Here is a 21,050-nt window from a genome sequence, read left to right as displayed (position 1 = left end):
AGAACTGATGCAGTGTCATCTCGTCTCCATGTGCCTGGAATCATCTCACCTGTTTATAAATCGTAGGAATCGAAGCTTCCATGTGGGGTGTACTGTTTCCTTGCCTCAGCATTTCGCCTTAAAAATTGTGGAGACATACAGCTGTAAGTGTGACAGTGTTTGCCTTCTCCGGTTGTAGCAACATAGGTTTTCTAAACACACGAAAAACTGAAGCCATAATGCCGAAAGTGTTCTCAACAACCATTCTGGCCCTAGAAAGTCTGTAATAAAAAACTCTCTCTTCAACATGTTTTCCTGAATAGGGTTTCATAACGTTTTCCTGTAAGGGAAAATCATCGTCTGCTTCAAAAACATATGGTAGGGCCTTTGTGCCACCTGGTAAGCATTCAGCTTGTGGCATGTTAAGCTTCTTTTTGTTAATTAACTTACCACCATCTGATATTCTGCCTTGGCAGCCGATATCTGCGTACAAAAGTTTATAGCTGGCATCGACGACAGCAAGCAGCACAATTCCACTACCAACAGGGTACTGTAGCACGATATGTTTCCCGTCAATTGCTCCGACACAATGGAGGAACTGAAGAATTTGTGAGAACAAACATGCTGTTCACGCTAGTTTCTTTCAGTCGCAGATATATGAAAGAAAGAAATTTGATTTCAGGGTTTTCGTACCTTCGCCAGAGGGCACAACTGAAGATGAAGAGGTTGCCGCTGGACCTTCCAGTCCCCCAGCACGAAAAATTAGAAGGATGGGTCAGAAAAAAGATATGCAGCAACCCTACAAGATTGCGTCTCAATTATTAACTAAAGTGCTGCAAAAACAAGACGATAACAAGAACGATGAATGTAGTATATATGGGCAGTATGTGGTATTAGTCTTACGAAAATGGCCAGAGTTAGAAAGAGAAAAAACAATGGGTTTGCTTAATGAAGTGTTAGTGAAACAGCATGTAACGTATTTGGAAAGTCAGCAGTCGACAGTGGGTATCAATGTGGCAGGGCCATAATCATCATCAAGTAATAATTCCCCTGTTACATTTAGGAGTTATGAAGACAGTGACAACACAATTGAAGAGGTTATGTTTGATGAGATATGTAATGTAATCGAGAAATAATAATATTTCGAAAATATGCTTATTTAACGATGTTTCTCATTTACTTTTATATAATCCTTCAGTACTTCCACCAGAGCTCCACATACTTCAGGTACTATTTGAGATATTGCTTGCTTCGAAATGTGAAAGAAATACGCAAGGCTCTGAAATGAGTCTCCTGTTGCCAGAAAACGAAGAGTAACTGCAAGCCTGTGGTTGACTGAAATCGCTTTCCTGAAATTCGTGTCTTTTTTTAAACAAATGGTGATACAACAATTGCCAGATTTACAAAATCGCCGGCCGCGGTGGCCGTGCGGTTATAGGTGCTACAGTCTGGAACCGCGGGACTGCTACGGTCGCAGGTTCGAATGGTGCCTCGGGCATGGATGTGTGTGATGTCCTTAGGTTAGTTAGGTTTAAGTAGTTCTAAGTTCTAGGGGACTGATGACCTCATAAGTTAAGTCCCATAGTGCTCAGAGCCATTTGAACCATTTTCAAAATCGGTAGATGATATCCGAGTGAAGTTACGGAAGCCAGAACTGTCTTCCATACTCAGCTCACGTACCAAGTTATTTCAACCAGTTCTTCTACGGAATGTTTTTCTCCTCCGACGACGAGGGCGTCTTTCATTTTGTTTGTGTAAACCTTCTAGTATTAATAATGCAGCACCACATATCATAATTGTTTCTTCCACACCAGACATAACGCAGCAGCAGACGATACGAACACGATAACACAAGGAGCACTGTAGACTGCGTGAACACACAACGAGAAATGTTTGCCGCCAGTGTGGACGGAAACAGAGACCAGAAACAAAGACGGAAACATTTACGAAACATCGTAGAAAACAATGTTTCCAACAGAAACATGTTTCCAGTGGCAGTGTGTACGCGGCTTAATGGGACAACTCCGGTTCTGTGCAGAGTACATGCTACCTGTTCTTGGCCACTCTTCACTGCACGCAGTTACAGCGTTGCCATAGCCTTGTTTTTTTAAATCACATTTCTGTAACCCTATTTGCGGGACTAGGTTTTGCTAGATACACTTTTGTCTTGAATTAGAATGAGGCATTACATGCTGACCTCCAAGTGCGGCAGTTATTCTTCACCCTTTATGTACCACTTGATGCAGTACTGCCTCTTGAGTAAGTAACTCTGATAGTACCAGAAATGGAGCACTATTTACGTGTAGACAGCAATCTATATCGACACAGAGGTGAATATTTTGCAGACCTGTAGGAAAGACAGAGAAAGGGAGAGAGAACAACTCTGCAAGTAACTAAAGATGACATAGACAAGACATATTTGCGAATATGAAACGTGAATTGTATTCTAAGAGCCTTTTTGCTACCGGTAGTGTATATTCTTAAATATACCAGTATGTTGGTTCTTGGTTTTCACTTGTGTAAGTACTTGTTTTACCTGTGAACAATGATACCTCAGTTATTTTGCGAAGTTTTGTTCAGACATTGCAAAAAATGTAAATAATGTTATGTTTAGCAACCAAAAATAAAAACAGACAGCACTTGTGAAACATTCTTAAATGTTGGTCACACTGCTTCGAAATGTACTCGGTTGACATGAAATTCCAGCAAATTTATATTATGGTGAGAAATCTTTCTTATCTTATTGGAACTGTCTTGTCAGATGAATTATACAGGTTGAGTCACGTAAGATGTAACACACCTTTTATTTCGTGAACGGTTCCCGATCTCGAAACAAGGTTTTCGGAAAATGATGGTACACTAAGGCTCATGGACTTTGGAATGTGATTAAGAGTCTTAACTCTTATATCGATCAGATATTGAGGCACTGAAGCAAGTCTAATTTAAAAAAAAATAGAATGTTATATTTTTTTTAACGGGACCCGAAAGCGCTTGGAAAGACGAGTACAGTGATATAATATTTGTAAATTTTGGGGTGGAACTATTCGCAAAAGTAAACGAAATGTATTCGCGATTGCGAATAAGGACAACCATCAGCTGTATAATGAAATGACGACAATTACAGTTTATGGCGGACCGGGACTCGAATACACATTTCGCTATCCAAGCGCGATTGACAGCCCTACCCAAACTTCCATCTGCCGTCAATCATGTGTCTACATCCTGTACTCGTATATCCATTATGTATATTCCCGTACAGAAGAGACATTTGACTTGGAAGTCGCTTGCATGTCCAAAGGAACATCTTATTGTAATTCGGAATAACACAGGGATTGCAATATCAAATGGTTCAAATGGCTCTGAGCACTATGCGACTTAACTTCTGAGGTCATCAGTCGCCTAGAACTTAGAACTAATTAAACCTAACTAACCTAAGGACATCACACACATCCATGCCCGAGGCAGGATTCGAACCTGCGACCGTAGCGGTCGCTCGGCTCCAGACTGTAGCGCCTAGAACCACGCGGCCACTCCGGCCGGCGATTGCAATATCGTACTCGCAAAAGAGTCAGAGAAATATTCTATAACTGAAAGGAAAATCGGCCGGAATCAGCTACTGCGTTGTGAACACGCTCACACCAGCGTATGTCGTTGTGTCAAGCCTTTCTGCAATGGAGAACAAACAGGAACGGTGATGTCTATCGGTCTATCGGCAGGTCGTATCTGCTTCAACATTAAGTGCATGCAGACATTTACACTACGAGAAGTTAGACATGATACATTTTCATGGGGAATGGTGGCATGAGACGTATTGCCAAGGAATGTGGGATCAATCAGAGGAGAGTCATTCGGACTTGCATCGACATAAATTCCACCTTACCATTTGTCACTACATTAGATAATCGGAGCACGTGATTTAGAAAGTCGTATAGAATTTTGTTAGTTCGTTCTGCATCGCTTGGGAGACGATACTACGGTTTTTAACGTATTCTCTTCGCCCATGAAGCAAAATTTGCGAAAGACGATAATGTATATTTACGTAACATGGATTACTACTCAGCTGGTTATGTCAGCTACAGCAACAACGACCGTGTAGCGTAAACCTATCGTGCGGCATAATAGGAACTCCCATTGTGATGGGACCTTACTTCATCTCAGGGATGTTAAATGGAAATACGAACATTCTATCTGCTTTTCTAAGAGAGGTACCATTGGATACTCGTAAGCGACATTGTATGTGGCGCAACACGATGGCTGCCCAGCTCACTCTTCCCGCGTTGCAACGCAAATATTGAATGATATTTGGATAGTACAGTGGCTGACGAGGTGTCTTGACTTGACTCCCCCTGATTTCTTTCGTGGGAAGTATTGAAAGATGCAGCGTATCCTGAAGCCCCAACTACGCCAGACGATATGCGCCGTTGAATGGCCACAGCACGCAACGGTGTACCATCCAGTGTAATTTCTTCTGTTCATATATCTCTCGAACGGCGATTGCAGATGTACCTAACACTCGATGGAAAACAATTTCAACATATACTTAAATGTAAAACTACATTTCTTAAAGAGAAGTATTTATTTTGTGGGCGATGTGCCTACGTTCCTTCAGGACAAGTATTTATTTTGTGGGTGATGTGACGCCAGTCATTCTGGAGAAACTGTTTACTTTATTTAAAGTGTAGTCTGTCTAATTACAATTTCGAGTAGTATTTATATGCACATTCGTCCGACAGCAGGTGGTTTACTCTAAGAAGCATTCAGGCGTCTCCTCGCAGATTGGTGAAGTATTATTTCTTTCTCTTTCTCAGATCTAAGGATGTTAATGCAGTTGTTTCCTTTGTCTCTTAAATAGGTCCGGTTCTCAATATGAAGTATGACTGACCGACGTTTCTGTTTTGCTTTGACAAGTAAGCAGCAACGGAGAGGGCTTAAATGCGAAACTACCTGCCGAAACTGTAGTTGTTTCCAAAAAACCCTGGAAGCGAAAAAACACTTGAAATAGTTTTCCTAAGCCCCGCCTGAAGCACCAGAAGCTAGTATATGCCATAGTTCCAAACACAAAAAACGTAGCTAACCCTGTAACTACTCGAATGGAAAAGCGAAAAAACACTTGAAATAGTTTTCCTAAGCCTCGCCTGAAGCACCAGAAGCTAGTATATGCCATAGTTCCAAACACAAAAAACGTAGCTAACCCTGTAACTTCTCGAATGGAAAAAACACCAATAAATAATTAACGTAGGGTAATTAATTTCGGGAATACATTTATCTAGGTAACATATTTAAGAGATTAACGTTGCAAGTTTACTGGTTAATGTAAGAACGAGAAAAGCTATTGCAAATGTGAAATGCTATTACATTAATAACCAGTGAAACCGTCAGAATGTTGAATACAAGCATGAAAACATGCAGGCATAGTGTCTTACAGGTGCCGTACGTCATTTTGTGGGATTGAGTTCCATGGCTTTAGTGGTTGGTCGGTCAGTGCAAGGACGGTAATGCTGATTGTGGATGACGCTAAAGTTGTGGTCGGATGACGCCCATACGTGCTCGCCTGAGGACAGATCTGGTGATGGATCAGGCCAAGGCAACATTTCGACACTCTGTAGAGCATCTTAGGCTACAACAGCAGTATGTGGGCGAGTGTTATCCTTTTGGAAAACACCCGCTGGAGAGCTATTCACGAGTTGCAGAACAACAGGTCGAATCACCAGACTGGCGTACAAATTTCTAGTCAGTGTGCGTGGGAGAACCACGAGAGTGCCCCTGCTGGCATACGAAATCGCACCCCAGACCATAACTTCAGTTTTAGGTCCAATACGTCGAAGCCGCAGACAGGTTGGTTGCAGCCGCTCACCTGGCCTCCTCCTAACCAAACCATGGTCACCACTGGCACTGAGGCACAATCGGATTTAATCAGAAAACGCAGACCTCCACTCTGCCCTCCAATGAACTAGCGCTTAACACTACTGAAGTCGCAAATGGCGGTGGTTTGGCATCTGTGGAATGCATCCTACAGGGCGTCTGGTTCGGAGCTGTCCTTCAAGTAACAAGATTTTTAACAGTTCGTTGTGTCACTGTGGTGTCAACTGCTGCTCATATTGTTGCAGTGCTGTGCACGACAGTCATACGCACGTATTCAAAGCAAACCTGATCTTGAGGGTATTTTTATTTCTGTCGTTGTAACTACAAAAAGCGTGATTTTTTCACCAACCTGATCTGTATCCTCATAGTGGTGCTACTAGCTGCATTTTTACGCAGTTGGCACGAAATTGGAATTGATGTCATCTTTCATGCCTATCAACTTTGGTTTATCTCGCACAACTCCTTCTTGGTGATGGGATTTTTTTCACTTCAGTAAATGTATAGGAAAGGACGTACTATTTTAATAGCGTAGGCCTGTCTTGCTGCTTATAGCGACGGAGCTTCGCATGAGAGCTCAGTTTGACGTTGTTTACAACACTCTCCCTCCAATTTTGGTACACTTCTCGGATTATTTTGTGAGGACTATCAGCCTCAACGTTACCAAGCAATGTATCACTATACTCTTTTTTTCAAGCGCTTTCGCATGACTAACAGAAGTATAGCATTCTATTTAAAAAAAAAAATCGTATTTGCTTCAATATCTCGATCGGCACTGGAATTAAGCAAAGTACATACCCCTCGGCCTACCATCATTTCCCGAAAACCTCGTTTCGATATCTGGAACCGTTCACCAAGTAAAAGGGGTGCTACGTCTTACGTAAGTCACTGTGTCTATGCGGTTCTGATTTTGCAAGAAAAATTACTGGATATATGCAAATCATTGGATGTTAAACAAACAACTGATTTTTCACATAAATCAAAATTTTTTCCACATTTATGCGCTATCGGGAGCGGGTACTCTATTCAGTTCATAATTTTTCTACATTATTGATTTATTTAGGACCCATTGTACATTATTGGATATTGGTAGCTTGCCATAGTTTTCGAAAACCCTTTCCCAGCTGAATTTTCGCATCTGTTGTAGTGTTTATGTGTGCATCTCAAAAACAGATAAGAATGCAGATAAGAAAGGCTTTTCGAAAACTATGACAAGCTACCAATGTCCAGTACTGTACAGAGGGTCCTACATAACCCATAATGGAGAAAAGCTAAGAACTGAATAAAGAATACCCGTTGACGGTGGCGTCCGCATTCGTAGCTGAGTGATCAGCGCGGCTGACTGCCATGTGGGGGATCCGGTTCGATTTCCGGTACAGCCAGGGTATTTTCTACGTTGTGTGAGGACTGAGACGGGGTTCACTCGACCTCGTGAAGGAAATGAGGAGCTACTTGGTCTTGTGGTAGCGATTCCCAACTCAAGAAACCCTCCAGCGATCGACAGAGCGGTGTGCTGGCCACGTGCTTCATCGTACCCCATCCAACGACGCCGTTGGTACAGGCTGGCTCGGTGGGACCCGACTTGCTCATCTAGGGCCAGAGCGTGGAGCTCCCCGTTATACTGACGATGGCACAACGGTCCTCACATGTATGGTGTTGTATGGGCAAAAAACATTAGTTTGCTTAACGGCAGTGATATCTATCCAGTCATGGCATAATTTCGCGGAATATTTTATGAATTATAATTTATTTTCAAGATAAGGGCTATTCATTGACTTGTATAAATAGCAGTGCGGGTTCTCGAATAGATTCACGAGGGACTCCATAACTAGACATGTCCTAGTTATTCTGTGCCATCGATTCTCATCCGCCACTTTTGTTCGAGACCGCGTTGAAATGTAACACGAATACTATCCACTTGTCAATGAAGCAAGAGAGGACTTCACTATGCAGTGGCGCGGTAATATCCTAATCTGAAATGTTTTAAGTAGGACAGTCTGTTGAAAAGGATCCAAGACATGGAGTTTCGCACGTGCGAATTGTTTCATAATTTTATGATAAATTTTGAGATTAAAGTTTCTTCTGCCATCTAAAACGAAAAGAAACTCAAAGGGAAATTTCTTTAAAACGTGGAACGTTACAGAAAACATCTTCTGCCTTGGTTTTTTGCACAAATCCAAAAACAAACATAGCTTCTTATAGGCATCGAAACAATGGCGCCCAGTGGTTATCAGTTCTCCGGTAATACGGGGTGCGTATATCAAACACTTGGCACGGCAAACACAGCAGCTGCACATTCCTTATCTAGTAAACGGCCCAAGACAAGAAACGGCAGCACACGATGAAAAATTCAACATACCGTTTGTTCTTCGTAGTAAGAGAACGTAATTAATGATTTCCATCTGACTTTAGATAAATTTAATGGTTATACACCAAAACTAAAATAAACAATACCTTTAATCACAAAAATTCTGTTGGATTGTGTTGCGTGTTGTTTTTCGGTCTTTGCGTCCATTATTAGGCGTTATTTGCTTCTTACATTATTTATCTGCCGGCCGCGGTGGTCTCGCGGTTCTAGGCGCGCAGTCCGGAACCGTGCGACTGCAACGGTTGCAGGTTCGAATCCTGCCTCGGGCATGGATGTGTGTGATGTCCTTAGGTTAGTTAGGTTTAAGTAGTTCTAAGTTCTAGGGGACTGATGACCACAGCAGTTGAGTCCCATAGTGCTCAGAGCCATTTGAACCATTATTTATCTTGCGAAATTAAGTAATAAAAAAAGAGTTATTCTTTCACAAAGGATATCTGTCAGCTCTTTGAAAACTGATTTAAAGAAACCGAAGGAAATGAGATGAAAATTCTTAAGTGTAAGAAACATAACAGAGAGGTTGGGAGGGACCTTCCTTGATGTTCTATGGTTTAGTGATGAGAACTGCACTTCACATAGACCATGATTACGCTTAGAATGCACTTCAGAACAGTTCATAGACAATTAATATGAAAGTTTACTGACTATGGTACCGCGTCATATCGTAAATAACTATCACCATCATTTCACACACTGTTACAATGGTCTTCTTCTGGGTCAGCTTGTAGATTTTGTTATCCAAAGTCACTTACATTTTGTTATGACTGCTCTACTGAGCAAGACACTACGTCAAAATTTATGAAAAACAATGATATTATTGGTATCTTATGGCGGAAGAATTGGGAGACTTTATTGTACAGTTACATAAATGACGTAGTAAATGGCGGGATAGAGGGTAATATCGGTAGCATTGGTGGGAAAAGAAACACAAATGAACGTGTGAGAGGATCTGGGAGCCAACGACTTCTCTTTGTTTTTTGTTTGTTTCATTTGCACGTAATTAGAACCGCACATTGTTCAGTGTTAGTCCATTGTGCATCTTATATCCTTACAAAATGTAGATCGCAATTTATAGGTACTATAAATTAGTTGCTCGCCTAACTTCTGCGTTTTTATATAATCAAAGCAATTTCTTTTGTGGCAAGTACAGTTTATATGTGCAAGCACAAAAACTATGTAATTATTAATGTTGTACTGACTAGAACGTTCTTCATCATGATCAAAGGCAAGAGTTCCCAGTTATTATTAAGAAGTGCGAAAGATGATTATAAATAACAGAAACATATTTTATACACGGCACTCCGAAAGTCCCCTTACAAACTTCTGGGACTTATACAGGGTGTATCATAATTAATGGCGTAAACGCATACAGTTAAAAGCACACGATACTAGAAGCAAAAAAGTCTCAGTAAACATAGGTTCGAAAATGCGTACCATAAGAGCTACCTTCAATTTTTCGTCTTCAATACTGTGAAGAAAATCTCTTCTCCTGTAAGCTCTTTGCTTTCCACATTTTGGGAAGTAGTAGTATGGACCAAAACAACACAAATAAATCCAGTACACATGTGCTCTAAAATGCATACCTTAAGAGCTATGAGCAGGTGCTCATCTTTGCTACTTGGAAACAAATCTTCTAATGAACAATTGCTCATAACTTTTAAGGTACGGTATGCATTTTAGAGCAAATGTTTACTGGACATTGTTTTCTCGTTTTGGTTCCTACTGCTACTTCCCATAATGTGGAAAGCAAAGAGCTTGCAATAGAGGAGATTTGCTTCTCAGTATCGAAGATGAAAACCTGCTCGTAACTCTTAAGGTATTCATTTTCGACCCTATGTTTACTAAAACTTTTTTGCTTAGCATCTCGTACTTTCAATTGTATGCGTTCACGCCAGTAACTATGATACACCCTGTGGAGGAGATTGAATAGACAATATTTTGAACTGGTACCCATGTCCGGAATAACATGTTTTCTAGGTTGGTGGATGCTTACGTCGCATAACCTGATGTCATTTGACGTTTATCCTACCTCTCAGACCTAGTTCGAACCTCATTCACTTATTTGCGAGTGTCAAGCAACACGGTTGCGAACACGTACGAAGGATACACAGACATGATCTTCCTGTATGGCGAAGCTCACGGCATTGGAAGAGCCTCTCGTCGCCTTTGTAAAGAGTCCATTATCCACAACGTCCGACTCGACCGCATTTCCTTTTCGTCACAAGTACGCAGCGTCTTCGTGACGGTGGTGGAGGGAGGGGGGCGGTGGTACCTTCACCGTCAGCACACGTGACTGTGGTGCTCCAAGGAGACATCGCACACCCTAATTGAAGGAGGCTGTACTGGATCACGTTGGAGAGAAACTCTCAGCGAGCACACGAGCAGTTGCAATGGATACCACATCGAACCTTACGTGTGGGGATCAGAACGCTTAGCCTCCATCGGAAAGAAAGAGAAAAAATGTTTGTTTAGATGTAAACAACATTGTTCGTGAAAAAGAATTACATTTCCTTTTTGTTTCTTTGGCTATTAATGAGTGTAATCATAAAACAAGTGATGTACTGGATCACGCCTAATAAATTACCATCTAAAACCGGCGGAGGTTCGAGACCACCCTCGGGCATGGGTGTGTGTGTTTGTCCTTAGGATAATTTAGGTTAAGTAGTGTGTAAGCGTAGGGACTGATGACCTTATCAGTTAAGTCCCGTAAGATTTCAAACACATTTGAACATTTTGAACCATCTAAAAGTGGCCGCGTTAACAACATGTAGCACGGAACGACGCATTTCTGGACATGGTTTTCAGTTCAAAATATTATCTACCCATTTGCCTCCACAGGGCCTAGAAGTTTTTAAGCGGAATTTTAGAGCACCCTGTATGAGCTAGACGATGTGAAACAATGTTTGATATATCTTTCTTTTTATGGCATTGTTTTTAATTTTATCTTTTTTTTAGAAAATTTCGTTTTCTAACGCTATATGATAAAGCTGTGTTGTTTTTTTATATTTACAACCACATCCCCCTGTTTCACGTAACAAATCAACAATTTTCCAATAAAACTTCGATTATTCACTGACAATTTTAAATTTGCTATGAATAATGTGTGTTTGTAAGTAACAAACTGGAAGATTTTTTAGAAAAGAATTGCTCCATAGGTTACGCTTCTCTTTGTGTATCAACACTCAGTTTCTAAATGGTTCACCTCTTCGGTTTCTAGGGGAATCTAGTAAGACACCCATGGCGTTTCCAAACAGAGAGATCGAAACGAGGTAATGTGTGATAGGTATGCAATACACCTGACCTACAGGTAACATTGTTGCGATATTAACTGAGTAAGACCGCTACGAAAACTACCCTAGTCTACGCAGATTTATGGTAGTCTACGGTGGCTTACGGTAGTTTTACACCTTAGTTACCAGTGACTGAATGAAGATCTGTTGTCGTCTGTTGCCTCTTACGTCGTGCGCCATGATTGGCAGTCGTCAGCGAATGGAGTGTGAGCTCTTTTGTTTTCCTCAAGTAGGACGTAGGCTGTGCAGCGGTTATTACTCGCCAGCAGTGCTCGCACTCCTGTTGTAGACGCCATATAAGGCATAGTCTTCACTGCAGTCGACAAAAATGTTGTCTCTAATGAGGTCGATTTTGAGTTTGACTATGAAATTATCTAGACGCGTATAATAGGTCTAGGTGAAATCAAATTACCTGTCAGATGTTTTTATGAGCCGCCCGATTCCGCAGTGACAGATTTAGTGTCACTAAAGAAAGTCTACGCTCAGCAGTGCAGAAATACCCGGGTCATGCCATATTAGTCGGAGTGAACTTAAACCTTCCGAGTATAGACTGAGACGTCTATGGATTCATAGCAGGGTGTATAGACAGGCAGTCTTGTGGAGTACTTTTGAACACGTTTCCAGAAAACTGTATTGAGCAGCTTTAGAAGGCCCACGCACAATGGAAATGTTTTAGACCTTGTAACTACAAACAGGATTGATCTTATCGATGGTGTCAATACATGATGATTATGTGTTTAAGGGACTAAACTACTGGGCCATCAATCCCTCCTTATCACGAGAGAAACATGTAAAAAGGCAAAATGCGAAAAAATGGGAAATCGGCTGCTCAAACTATATAAGCAAGTCAAACAGTTTAAAAGGGCGTGACAGTAGTTGTAACACGATAGGTAAAAGAAAAGAGATAACCCAGGTAGCATCTTGCCCAAAGGGTCTAAAGCACACAACAAGGTGAGAGGAGAAGACAGTCGCTTGGGGGGTGGGAGGGGCGGTACCCATCACAGGGGGGGGGGGGGAGCTATTGCTTCCACAACCACCCCTAAAACTGGAAGTGGAAGAGAATTACAGGTTAAAGTAAAATCCGCTCTCCCTCAGGAAATGCAACACTTTGGTAGTGTTCCTGTCACGTCATCCGCAAGCATCTGAGGTAGTGAGGAAGGCAAGCTGAGAGTGTGCCACAGATCGTCCAGCAGGGCGCTATCGTCAGTAGACTACCACAGCTGCAGTGAGGAGGATCCTCTTGATGCAGCAGGAACTCAAGGGTGAGTCTTTCGTGGCTAATGCTTAGTCAGCATAACACAATGGCATCTTTCTGAGAGGCCTGGAGAGACGTATGCCACACCATAGGTGAACCATTTAATCACTCTCAACTTGTTTTGGTTCGTAGTAGCTTCCCATTCCAATTCCCAGATCGTCAGAATACAGCGTCGAAGTCGTAATCTTGAGTCTGGGCCCAGTATGCCAACGTCAAGTTGATCTCCTGTACTTGCGTCTTTAGCTAGATGGTTGACGAGTTTATTTCCTGCAATGCCTATGTGCCTCGGTGTCCAGATGATGGTCACCGTCTTTCCAGAGCTATAGAGGCCAACCAGTAGGTCCTGGATGTAGTCGATCAAAAGATTTTTGGGATATCAAGGGGTTATGCCTTTTAGGCAACTCATGGAATCGCTACAGATCAGAAAGTTCGTCATGGCCTGGAATTTGATGTACCACAAAGCCTGAGAGATGGCTACCAACTCTGCAGTTCATACACTGCAGGCACTAAGCAGGGAGTGCTTCTTGTGTCCCCTTGCATATGCAAAAGCGTAACAGACCACGTGATTGACTTTCGATTCATGTGTGTAGCTGCATACCGAATTAGAATAATCGTGGATGACTGAAAGAAACAGGTGTCGGAGGAGAATAGGGTGAGCATCCTTCTTGGGGCCACAAAAGAGGTCCATCCATATCACAGGACAGGGGAACGCTGAGAGGGGGCTCTAGGAACACGGACTAACAGAGGCTGTTGGGCGACATTCAGTAGAATATCTAGTCAGATAACAGCCAGTCTTCCTAGTTTTTGCGATGCGCAAGTAGTCTGAACTGCTGGTTGTGGAACAGAGTTCAGTGACATGGATGGTTGGCATCTGACAGATTGTGACTGCATAACTTGCCAGAAGCTGCTGTCATGTAGCCCACAACGGTGGGACCCCGGCTTCCACCAGGAGGCTGTCAACAGGGCTCACACGGAAGGCCCCCATCGCCAACCACACGCCAGTGTGGTGGACAGGGTCCAGCACATTCAGTAAGAATGGTTCTGCTGACCCATAGGCAACACTTCCATAGTCCAGGCGGGTTCAAATCAGGGCTTTGTAAAATCTCAGAAGGACTGTGTAGTCCGCACCCGATGAGGAGTGACTAAGAAAATGGAGAGCATTCAGTTTCTTCATGCAAGTTGCCCTGACTCAGCGGACATACAGCATCCAAGTTAGCTTGTAGTCAAATAAAATATCGAAGAATTGCAGAGTTTCAACGACATCAAGTAACAGGCCACCAAGGTAAATTTATGGGTGCAGGTGCACAATCCAGAGTCGAGAAAAATGCATAACTCGTGATTTTGCAGGTGATAGCCATGATTTAGGGCTCAGTCATGGACTCTCCAGACAGCCCCTTTAACTTGGCTCTCGGTGGTGTGCAGTGATGGAGAGGCATATTACAGGCAAAGATCATCCATGTACAGTGACGGAAAGACTATGGGACCCACTGCATTTACGATACCATTGATGCGATAGTAAACAGAGTTAAGCTCAGAACTGATCCATGAGGGACTCCAGTTTCCTGTACATATTGGTTGCTGAGAGTCGAACCTATCGGGACCTGAAAAAAATCGGAGAGATTCTGGATAAACATGGGTAAACTGCCTGAGGAAACCCACTCATGCAGTATAGAGAGGATGTGACGTCGCCACGTTGTCTCATATGTTTTCTGTAGGTCAAAGAACACAGCAATCAGATGTTGGTGATGCCCGAAAGCATTGTGCTCTGCGGATTCCAAACGAATCAGGTGATATTTGGTGGACAGGTAAGCCCGAAAGCTACTTTTGAATCACCGGTTCACCATACGTTCGAATAGCTTACACAGCCCATTCTTTAGAGAGACTGGTCAGTAGGTAACTAAGATATATGGGTCCTTTCCCGTTTTATGTGGGTCCAATCCTGCTTTCCGAAGAGAAATAAGAATACCTTCCCGCCATTGAGAGAGAAATGCTCACTCCCGCTAAATGCGATTAAAAAGCCTCAAGATTCATACTGTTAGCATGAAGATGTTTGAGTATTTGGTTCTGGATTTTGTCGGATCCAGGGACTGTGTAGCGACATTCTGCCAAACCGCTGTGCAGCCCCCATTCACAGTGAAATGTGCTGCAAAACATTCGGCAAGTACCATGGGATCAGTGCAGATGTTACCATTGACAGCGATGCCAAGAACCGCCGTGGATGGTGGATCACCGCAAATGCGGCGGAGTTTAGTCCATACTTGCGGTGATGGGGTGTGTGATCGCGTAGTTGAGATGTTGCTCCAAAAACTCGTGCTTCCTTGTCTTTATTAAAAACGACACTTTTGCCTGGAGTCCGTTGAAGGCTATTAAATTATTCATAGAAGAATGGCACTTGTGCGTGGCGTTCTCTGATATCTGTGGGTACATCTTCAGACAACCGTCGCACCGGCGGTCTTTGGGATGAGCCAAAGGAGTAGGGTATGGTTGCTGCTGTAGCACGAGCAATAATGTCAATAGTATCCTATACCAATGTGTTAATATCTGTCACACGACTGTCTGTAAAATTAGCTGTAGAGGAGAAATCCTGCCAATTAGTTTTCTGAAGCGACAAGTGTGGACCATATTCTAGATGATTGTGAGTGGAGAAGGAGAGAACGATAGGAAAATGATCACTATTACAATGATCGCCATTGACGCACCACTGAATCAGGGCTAAGATACTCGGGCTGTAGACTACGAGATCAATAGCTGAAAACGTTCCATGGGCCACACGCAAATGGGTTGCAGCTCCAGTGCTGAGTGGGCAGACGTCCAATTCTGAAAGGAGGTGTTCTAGTGCTCGCCTCTGTGAGACATAGTGCACCACCCCACAGAGGATTATGGGCGTTAAAGTCACCCAATAAGAGGAAGGGGGCACAGAGCTGTGCCACTAACTCTTAACAGCTCGTGATAATGGAAAGGTCTGTCTGGGGGTAGATAAACATTACATATTCTCATCCGAACTGACAGGTAGTCACTAATGACCACGGCCTCTTGTGTAGTGGTAAGAGGCACCTGTCCACTTAAAATATCTGAGGCTGTAAGGGTACAGACCCCACCGGACTCTCTCTCTCGATATTAACGTTATTGGTGCAGTAAGGTTGATAGTTTTTCAGAGCAGGAGGTGTGTTTGCCATAAACTGTGTTTCCTGAAGTGCTGTGCCATTTATGGAGTACGTAGCCATTAAATGATGGAGCTTAGTCAAATGGCGATAGAGTTCCACTAAAGGAGCATTGATGTCAGGTCTGAGAAAGAGGCGAATGGAATATACAGGTGTGATTATTTTTGCTACCAGGTAATGGTCCACCTGTTCGTGCAATCCGTCGTCCATGTGCATAGGCTTGATGGCTGCAGGACTGGGGAGCGGAACATCCAAAGTCTCAGGAAGTAGTTTACCTTTCTGTTTATCCTTCTTATTCTTCTGAGACTTCAATTTCTGTGAAGATTTCTCCATTTTATCTTCTGGGGACAAAGAAGAGCATACTTTTCTTTGGCCCATAGCCTGTGGCTGCTGGTTCTTGTCTTGAGAGCGGGGCACCTTGACTGGTGTACTCATACCTGCTGCCAGAGAATCACTAGGAATCTGTGGCTGCGCCGATCGTGTGGGATGAAGGAGCTGAGGGTCACATTTCCAACTGTAGGGCAGGCCCTGGAATATAACCAGGGTCTGGAGGTGTTGTGCAGGACGTTGCCATCATGTGAGATGTGGATTGTGACGCAACAGTCGCAAAACTGGAGACCATGTTAATTGGATGAAGTTTTTCAAACTTTTTCCTTGCATCTTGGTAATACAGGTGGTCAAGCATTTTGTACTCTTGAATTTTCTTCTCGCTCGTAAACACTGAGCACTGTGGTGAATGAGGAGGGTGTGGTTCCAGACAGTTGAAACACTGAGGGGATTGGTCACAAGGGCTGCCCTTGTGGGATGCCCATCCACATACCCTACAGATAGCCTCATGAGAACAGTGGGAGGACGTGTTGCCGTCAAAAGCTAGGATAAAAGCTCCAGTATCCATTATATTATCCTTGGGTCCCTTCTGAATGCGGCAAACAAAATGGACTCCACACCAAGCCAGATTAGTACACGGCTTTCATCAGTATTTAGCGTTAGGGCCCAACGGAAGGTAACACCTTGAATTCTACTGAGCTTGTTATGAGGAGAAATGGTGACTGGTATATCACCGAACTTGACACAGGCCTGAAGTACTCAATATTGGTAGGCGTGTGATGTTTTGATCAGCAAAGATCTATTTCTCATCTTCTCTAGAGCCACAACCTCCACAAACCGATCTTCAATACTGTCAACGAAAAACATTGGCTTTGTTGAAGTGAGTCGCCGTCAGTGCGGGAACAAACTAAGAAGTCGGCAAACTGTCCACTTCCAGTTCTGCTTGCCTGGCTCTCGTCTTGCAGGAAGGCCAATGACGGAAATACCGTAGGATTGTAAACATCTGCAATAAAACAACTGTTCCTAATTGACGAGACGGCCGTGTTGGGACAACCACCATTGAGTTTGATCCGTTTCATTGCGGATCATCTGCCCCGATGCGATTCACTTCGATCGGAGGGCATCCCCATGGGCGCCACCCCATCAAGGCAAAGGCCACTTGGCACAGTAGCCGTTGCCCGGAGTCCTGTTACCCCGAAGTGGACAGCCACCTACTACTTGACTGACGTGGGGAGATCACAGCTCAGGCATCGGCAGTGCGTTCTTTGTGTTATTTGGGGGCTACCACTGAGAGGGTACATGACGACCCCACTACGACAAATTGGCTACCGCGATGGATTTCGGTTGCAGAGGTAGTAGATCCACTTGATTCGTAGGAGCAAAAGATAACAGAGCAGAGTGGTGAGGTAACGCACCAGAGTAAGGCGTCCATCCCCAAACAGCCCACACTTCGGTAAAATTTGGAAAGTGGAGGTCAAACCCAAAAAGGGGACCAGAATTTAAAGAGGCAAAAGAAATGTCAGGGAAATAGTGAGCAAAACCTTCAAAAGTTCAAAGAACAGTGACAAGACCAAGGTAAAAAAACTTGACCCAATAAAGAAGACTCCTATTAGTCGCCTCTTACGACGGACAAGGAAGGGCCGCAGGTCTATTCTAGCCAGCCCCCGACACCGCAGTGGGGGCTATCAGTATAGGGAATGGAATTAGTGATCACGATGTAATTATGTTAATAAACCAATCAAGAAGGCTAGCAGGGTACCTTTTCTAGAAAGAGCTGATAAGCAGTTGCTAGCATCTCACTTAGATAATGAATGGACATCATTTGGTTCCATTATGATGAAAGTACAGGAATTATGGGCTTGTAAATCGCGTTTTGGAGGAGTATGCGCAGAGTAAGTGTAACCCTAGAATACTAAAGATGGGAAAAGTTACACTGTTACTAAACTGTCGTCAAGTTTTACCACTCCATATTTTATTCAAAGGAAGTCATAATCTATAGTTTGTGCACTAATTACTATTATGAGGTCCTCAATGGTACTACACGTACAAAATAAGTTGAAAACATCGTGTTTTACACCATACACTGACAATAGATTGATGGGTACTGCGAATTGGTATCAACTGCAATCGTAAATTTTACGAGGGTTTAGTAATTTAGGGTTAAGGAGGGAAAATGCCGCGTCTGTAAAAAGATCGATCGCGAAGTATACAACAATTGCCACCATCATACCTGAACAAAAGATATAGCCGTGAACCCGAGAACATTCTGGTCCTCCTTTAAATCACTAAGAGGTTGGAAGGCTCCTATTTAGTCATTCGTTGATCAATCTGGTGTGGCAATAGAAGGCAGCAAAAGGAAAGCTGGAGTTTTAAATTTCGCATGTAAGAAGTTGTTCATGCAGGAGGTTCGTATAAATATATCGTCGTTCGACCATTGCACAGACTCCCGGATAGAAGGCATAGTAACAGACATCCCTGGCGTAGAGAAGTAACTGAAAGTTGAAAACAAATAAATCGCCCGCCCGGTGGAACTGCAATTCGGTTTTACAAAGAGAATTCTACGGCATTGACCCCGCACTCACTTTGCATTCACTGCGATTTTCTCAGTCAGCAGGAAGCCACAACCGACTGGAAAAAAGGACAGGTGAGTCCTGTATATAAGAACAGTAAAGAATGGACCCGCAAAAGTAGAGACCAATATAATTAACATCGATTTGCTGCAAAATTCTTGAACGTATTCTCTGTTCGAATATAATGAATCTGTTGAGACGGAAAAGCTTCTCTGCAAATCAGTACGGTATGAGAAAGCATCGCTCGTGCGAAAATCGGCTTGCCCATTTTTCACATGATATTCGTTCCTACGTATGTGAGTGGCCCGAAGACTTCTTAAGTAACAGGACCTGGTACGTTGTCCTTGGCGGCGAATGTTCATGAGAGATAAGGATATCGTCAGGACTGCCCCAGGGCAGAGTAGTAGGATCGCTACTATTCTCTGTATACATAAATGATCTGACGGAAACAGTGGCCAGTAATCTCTACCTATTTACTTATGATGCTGTGGCTTATGGGAAGTTGTCGTCGTTGAGTAACTGTGGAAGGGTACGAGGTGATCAGACAAAATTTGAAGTTGGTGTGACGAATGGCAGCTTCCTATTAAGGTATTAAAATATAAGTTAATGCAAATGAGTTGGGAAAACAATCTCGTAACGTTCAAATAGAGCATAAGTAGTGTGACATCGTAAAGGTCGATAAAATACCTAGGCGTAATGTTGTAAAGCGATATGAAATGGAACGAGCATGTAAGGGTTGCATTGGGGAAGGCGAATGATCGACTTTGGTTTGCTGGGTGAGTTTTAGGAAAGTGTGGTTCATCTGTAAAGAAGACAAAATAGAGAACACTAGTGAGACATTGCTCCAGTGTCCGGGGTCCCCACCAGAAAGGATTAGGGGAAGACATCAAAGCATTCCAGAGGCGGGGCTGATAGACTTGTTACTGGTAGGTTCGAGTAACATGTAGGTACTACAGAGATGCTTCAGGAAGTCAAATAGGAATCCCTGGAAGTAAGGCGTTTTGTTTTCGAGGAGCGTTATTGAAAAAATTTAGAGAAACGGCATTTGAAGCTGACTGTCGCCAACGTGCATTTCGCGTAAGGATTGCGAACATAAGATAAATCAGAACTAGTAAGAGAGCATATAGACAGGCATTTTTCCCTCGCTCTGTATTCGAATGAAACAGTAACGGATATGATTAGCAGTGGTGCAACGTACACTCCAACACCCACCTTATTGTGGCTTTTGGTATTTGCATGTAGATGTAGATAAAACCAAAATGTAAGACTTATACTAGCAGAGTTGAACAGAAAACAGTAAATGTCCCGTAAAGTCAGTTACTATCAGAAAATTTCAGGAAATATCTTCGGAGACAGGTACGTGAGACTGCAGTAGCCCTGGTTGTTGTCAAATTGTGAGTACATATGAGAATGTCTACAGAAAATTGTCGTGATTAGAACGCCCACTTACAATCTGAAAAAACTGCCCCATAGACAATTTTATTTTATACTAACACACTTCATTTAAGAGCAAATTAACACAGTAATCATTTGCTATGTGCAACAGTTACTCAGTGGGCTTAAATGAATATTTAAATACGCCTTAATGATCCCGTCTCCTATCTCTGGAATAACCACTTGGCCTACAAAATGTATAAATGCTCCATCTTATAGATGAAGTATGTGCCATGAGTATGTTAGCTCACAATTGTAGCGTACATATTTTTCCACATAAGGACTGAAAATACTGAATGAGAAAATAAAGACTGACAGGCTCCTGCGAAAACGTTGGCTGCTTCGTAGGTCTCGAGGTAAACTTACCTTCTGCAACCAGAACGAATCATACGAAAACGCTACCAGTAATCTGAATAAATGTGCAAGCAACTGTAATACATAAGTACGTGTGCTGAATGCTACTGATGTTAGAATTCTCACTACCTTTTCATTTATGAAGTCCATGAATACGTGGCATATTAAATAGAATAATTAAATGTAATCTGTCCATTTAATAATGACAAAGAGTGCAAATAAATTAAGAGAGATGATGTGTAAACTGCTGAGTTTTTTCAGCTTTAAAGACATGGAAGAACATAGTTAAAGTTACACGAACCCGAAGAGATAGAATATTCATAGGTTGAGGCACGTTATTTAGCCACACTGTACTTTTGTGCGCCATATTTTCGGAAGTCATTCTGTGGCTTTTTTGAAAGTGAAATAGTACGTGTGCGAACTTGAAAGATAAACTATTGTCGAATTTCTATTCGA

The 21,050-nt window shown here is 42.7% G+C and overlaps 1 protein-coding gene across 1 annotated transcript in view; it reads right to left on the bottom strand.

Annotated features, from left to right (window-relative positions):
* The window catches only part of LOC126248655 (venom carboxylesterase-6-like), a 218,623-nt gene that overhangs the window by 176,294 nt on the left and 21,279 nt on the right, over window positions 1-21,050 (bottom strand). Inside the window, exon 3 of the mRNA XM_049949889.1 lies at window positions 16,185-16,437. Within this exon, the coding sequence (XP_049805846.1) occupies window positions 16,185-16,437 (253 nt within the window). The remainder of the gene's footprint in view (window positions 1-16,184; window positions 16,438-21,050) is intronic.

This window comes from Schistocerca nitens, chromosome 1 (genome assembly GCF_023898315.1).
Source record: "Schistocerca nitens isolate TAMUIC-IGC-003100 chromosome 1, iqSchNite1.1, whole genome shotgun sequence".
In the NCBI taxonomy this organism is placed as follows: Eukaryota; Metazoa; Arthropoda; class Insecta; order Orthoptera; family Acrididae; genus Schistocerca; species Schistocerca nitens.
The sequence above is the reverse complement of the archived record's forward strand: the minus strand, read 5'-3'. Positions and strand labels throughout refer to the sequence as shown.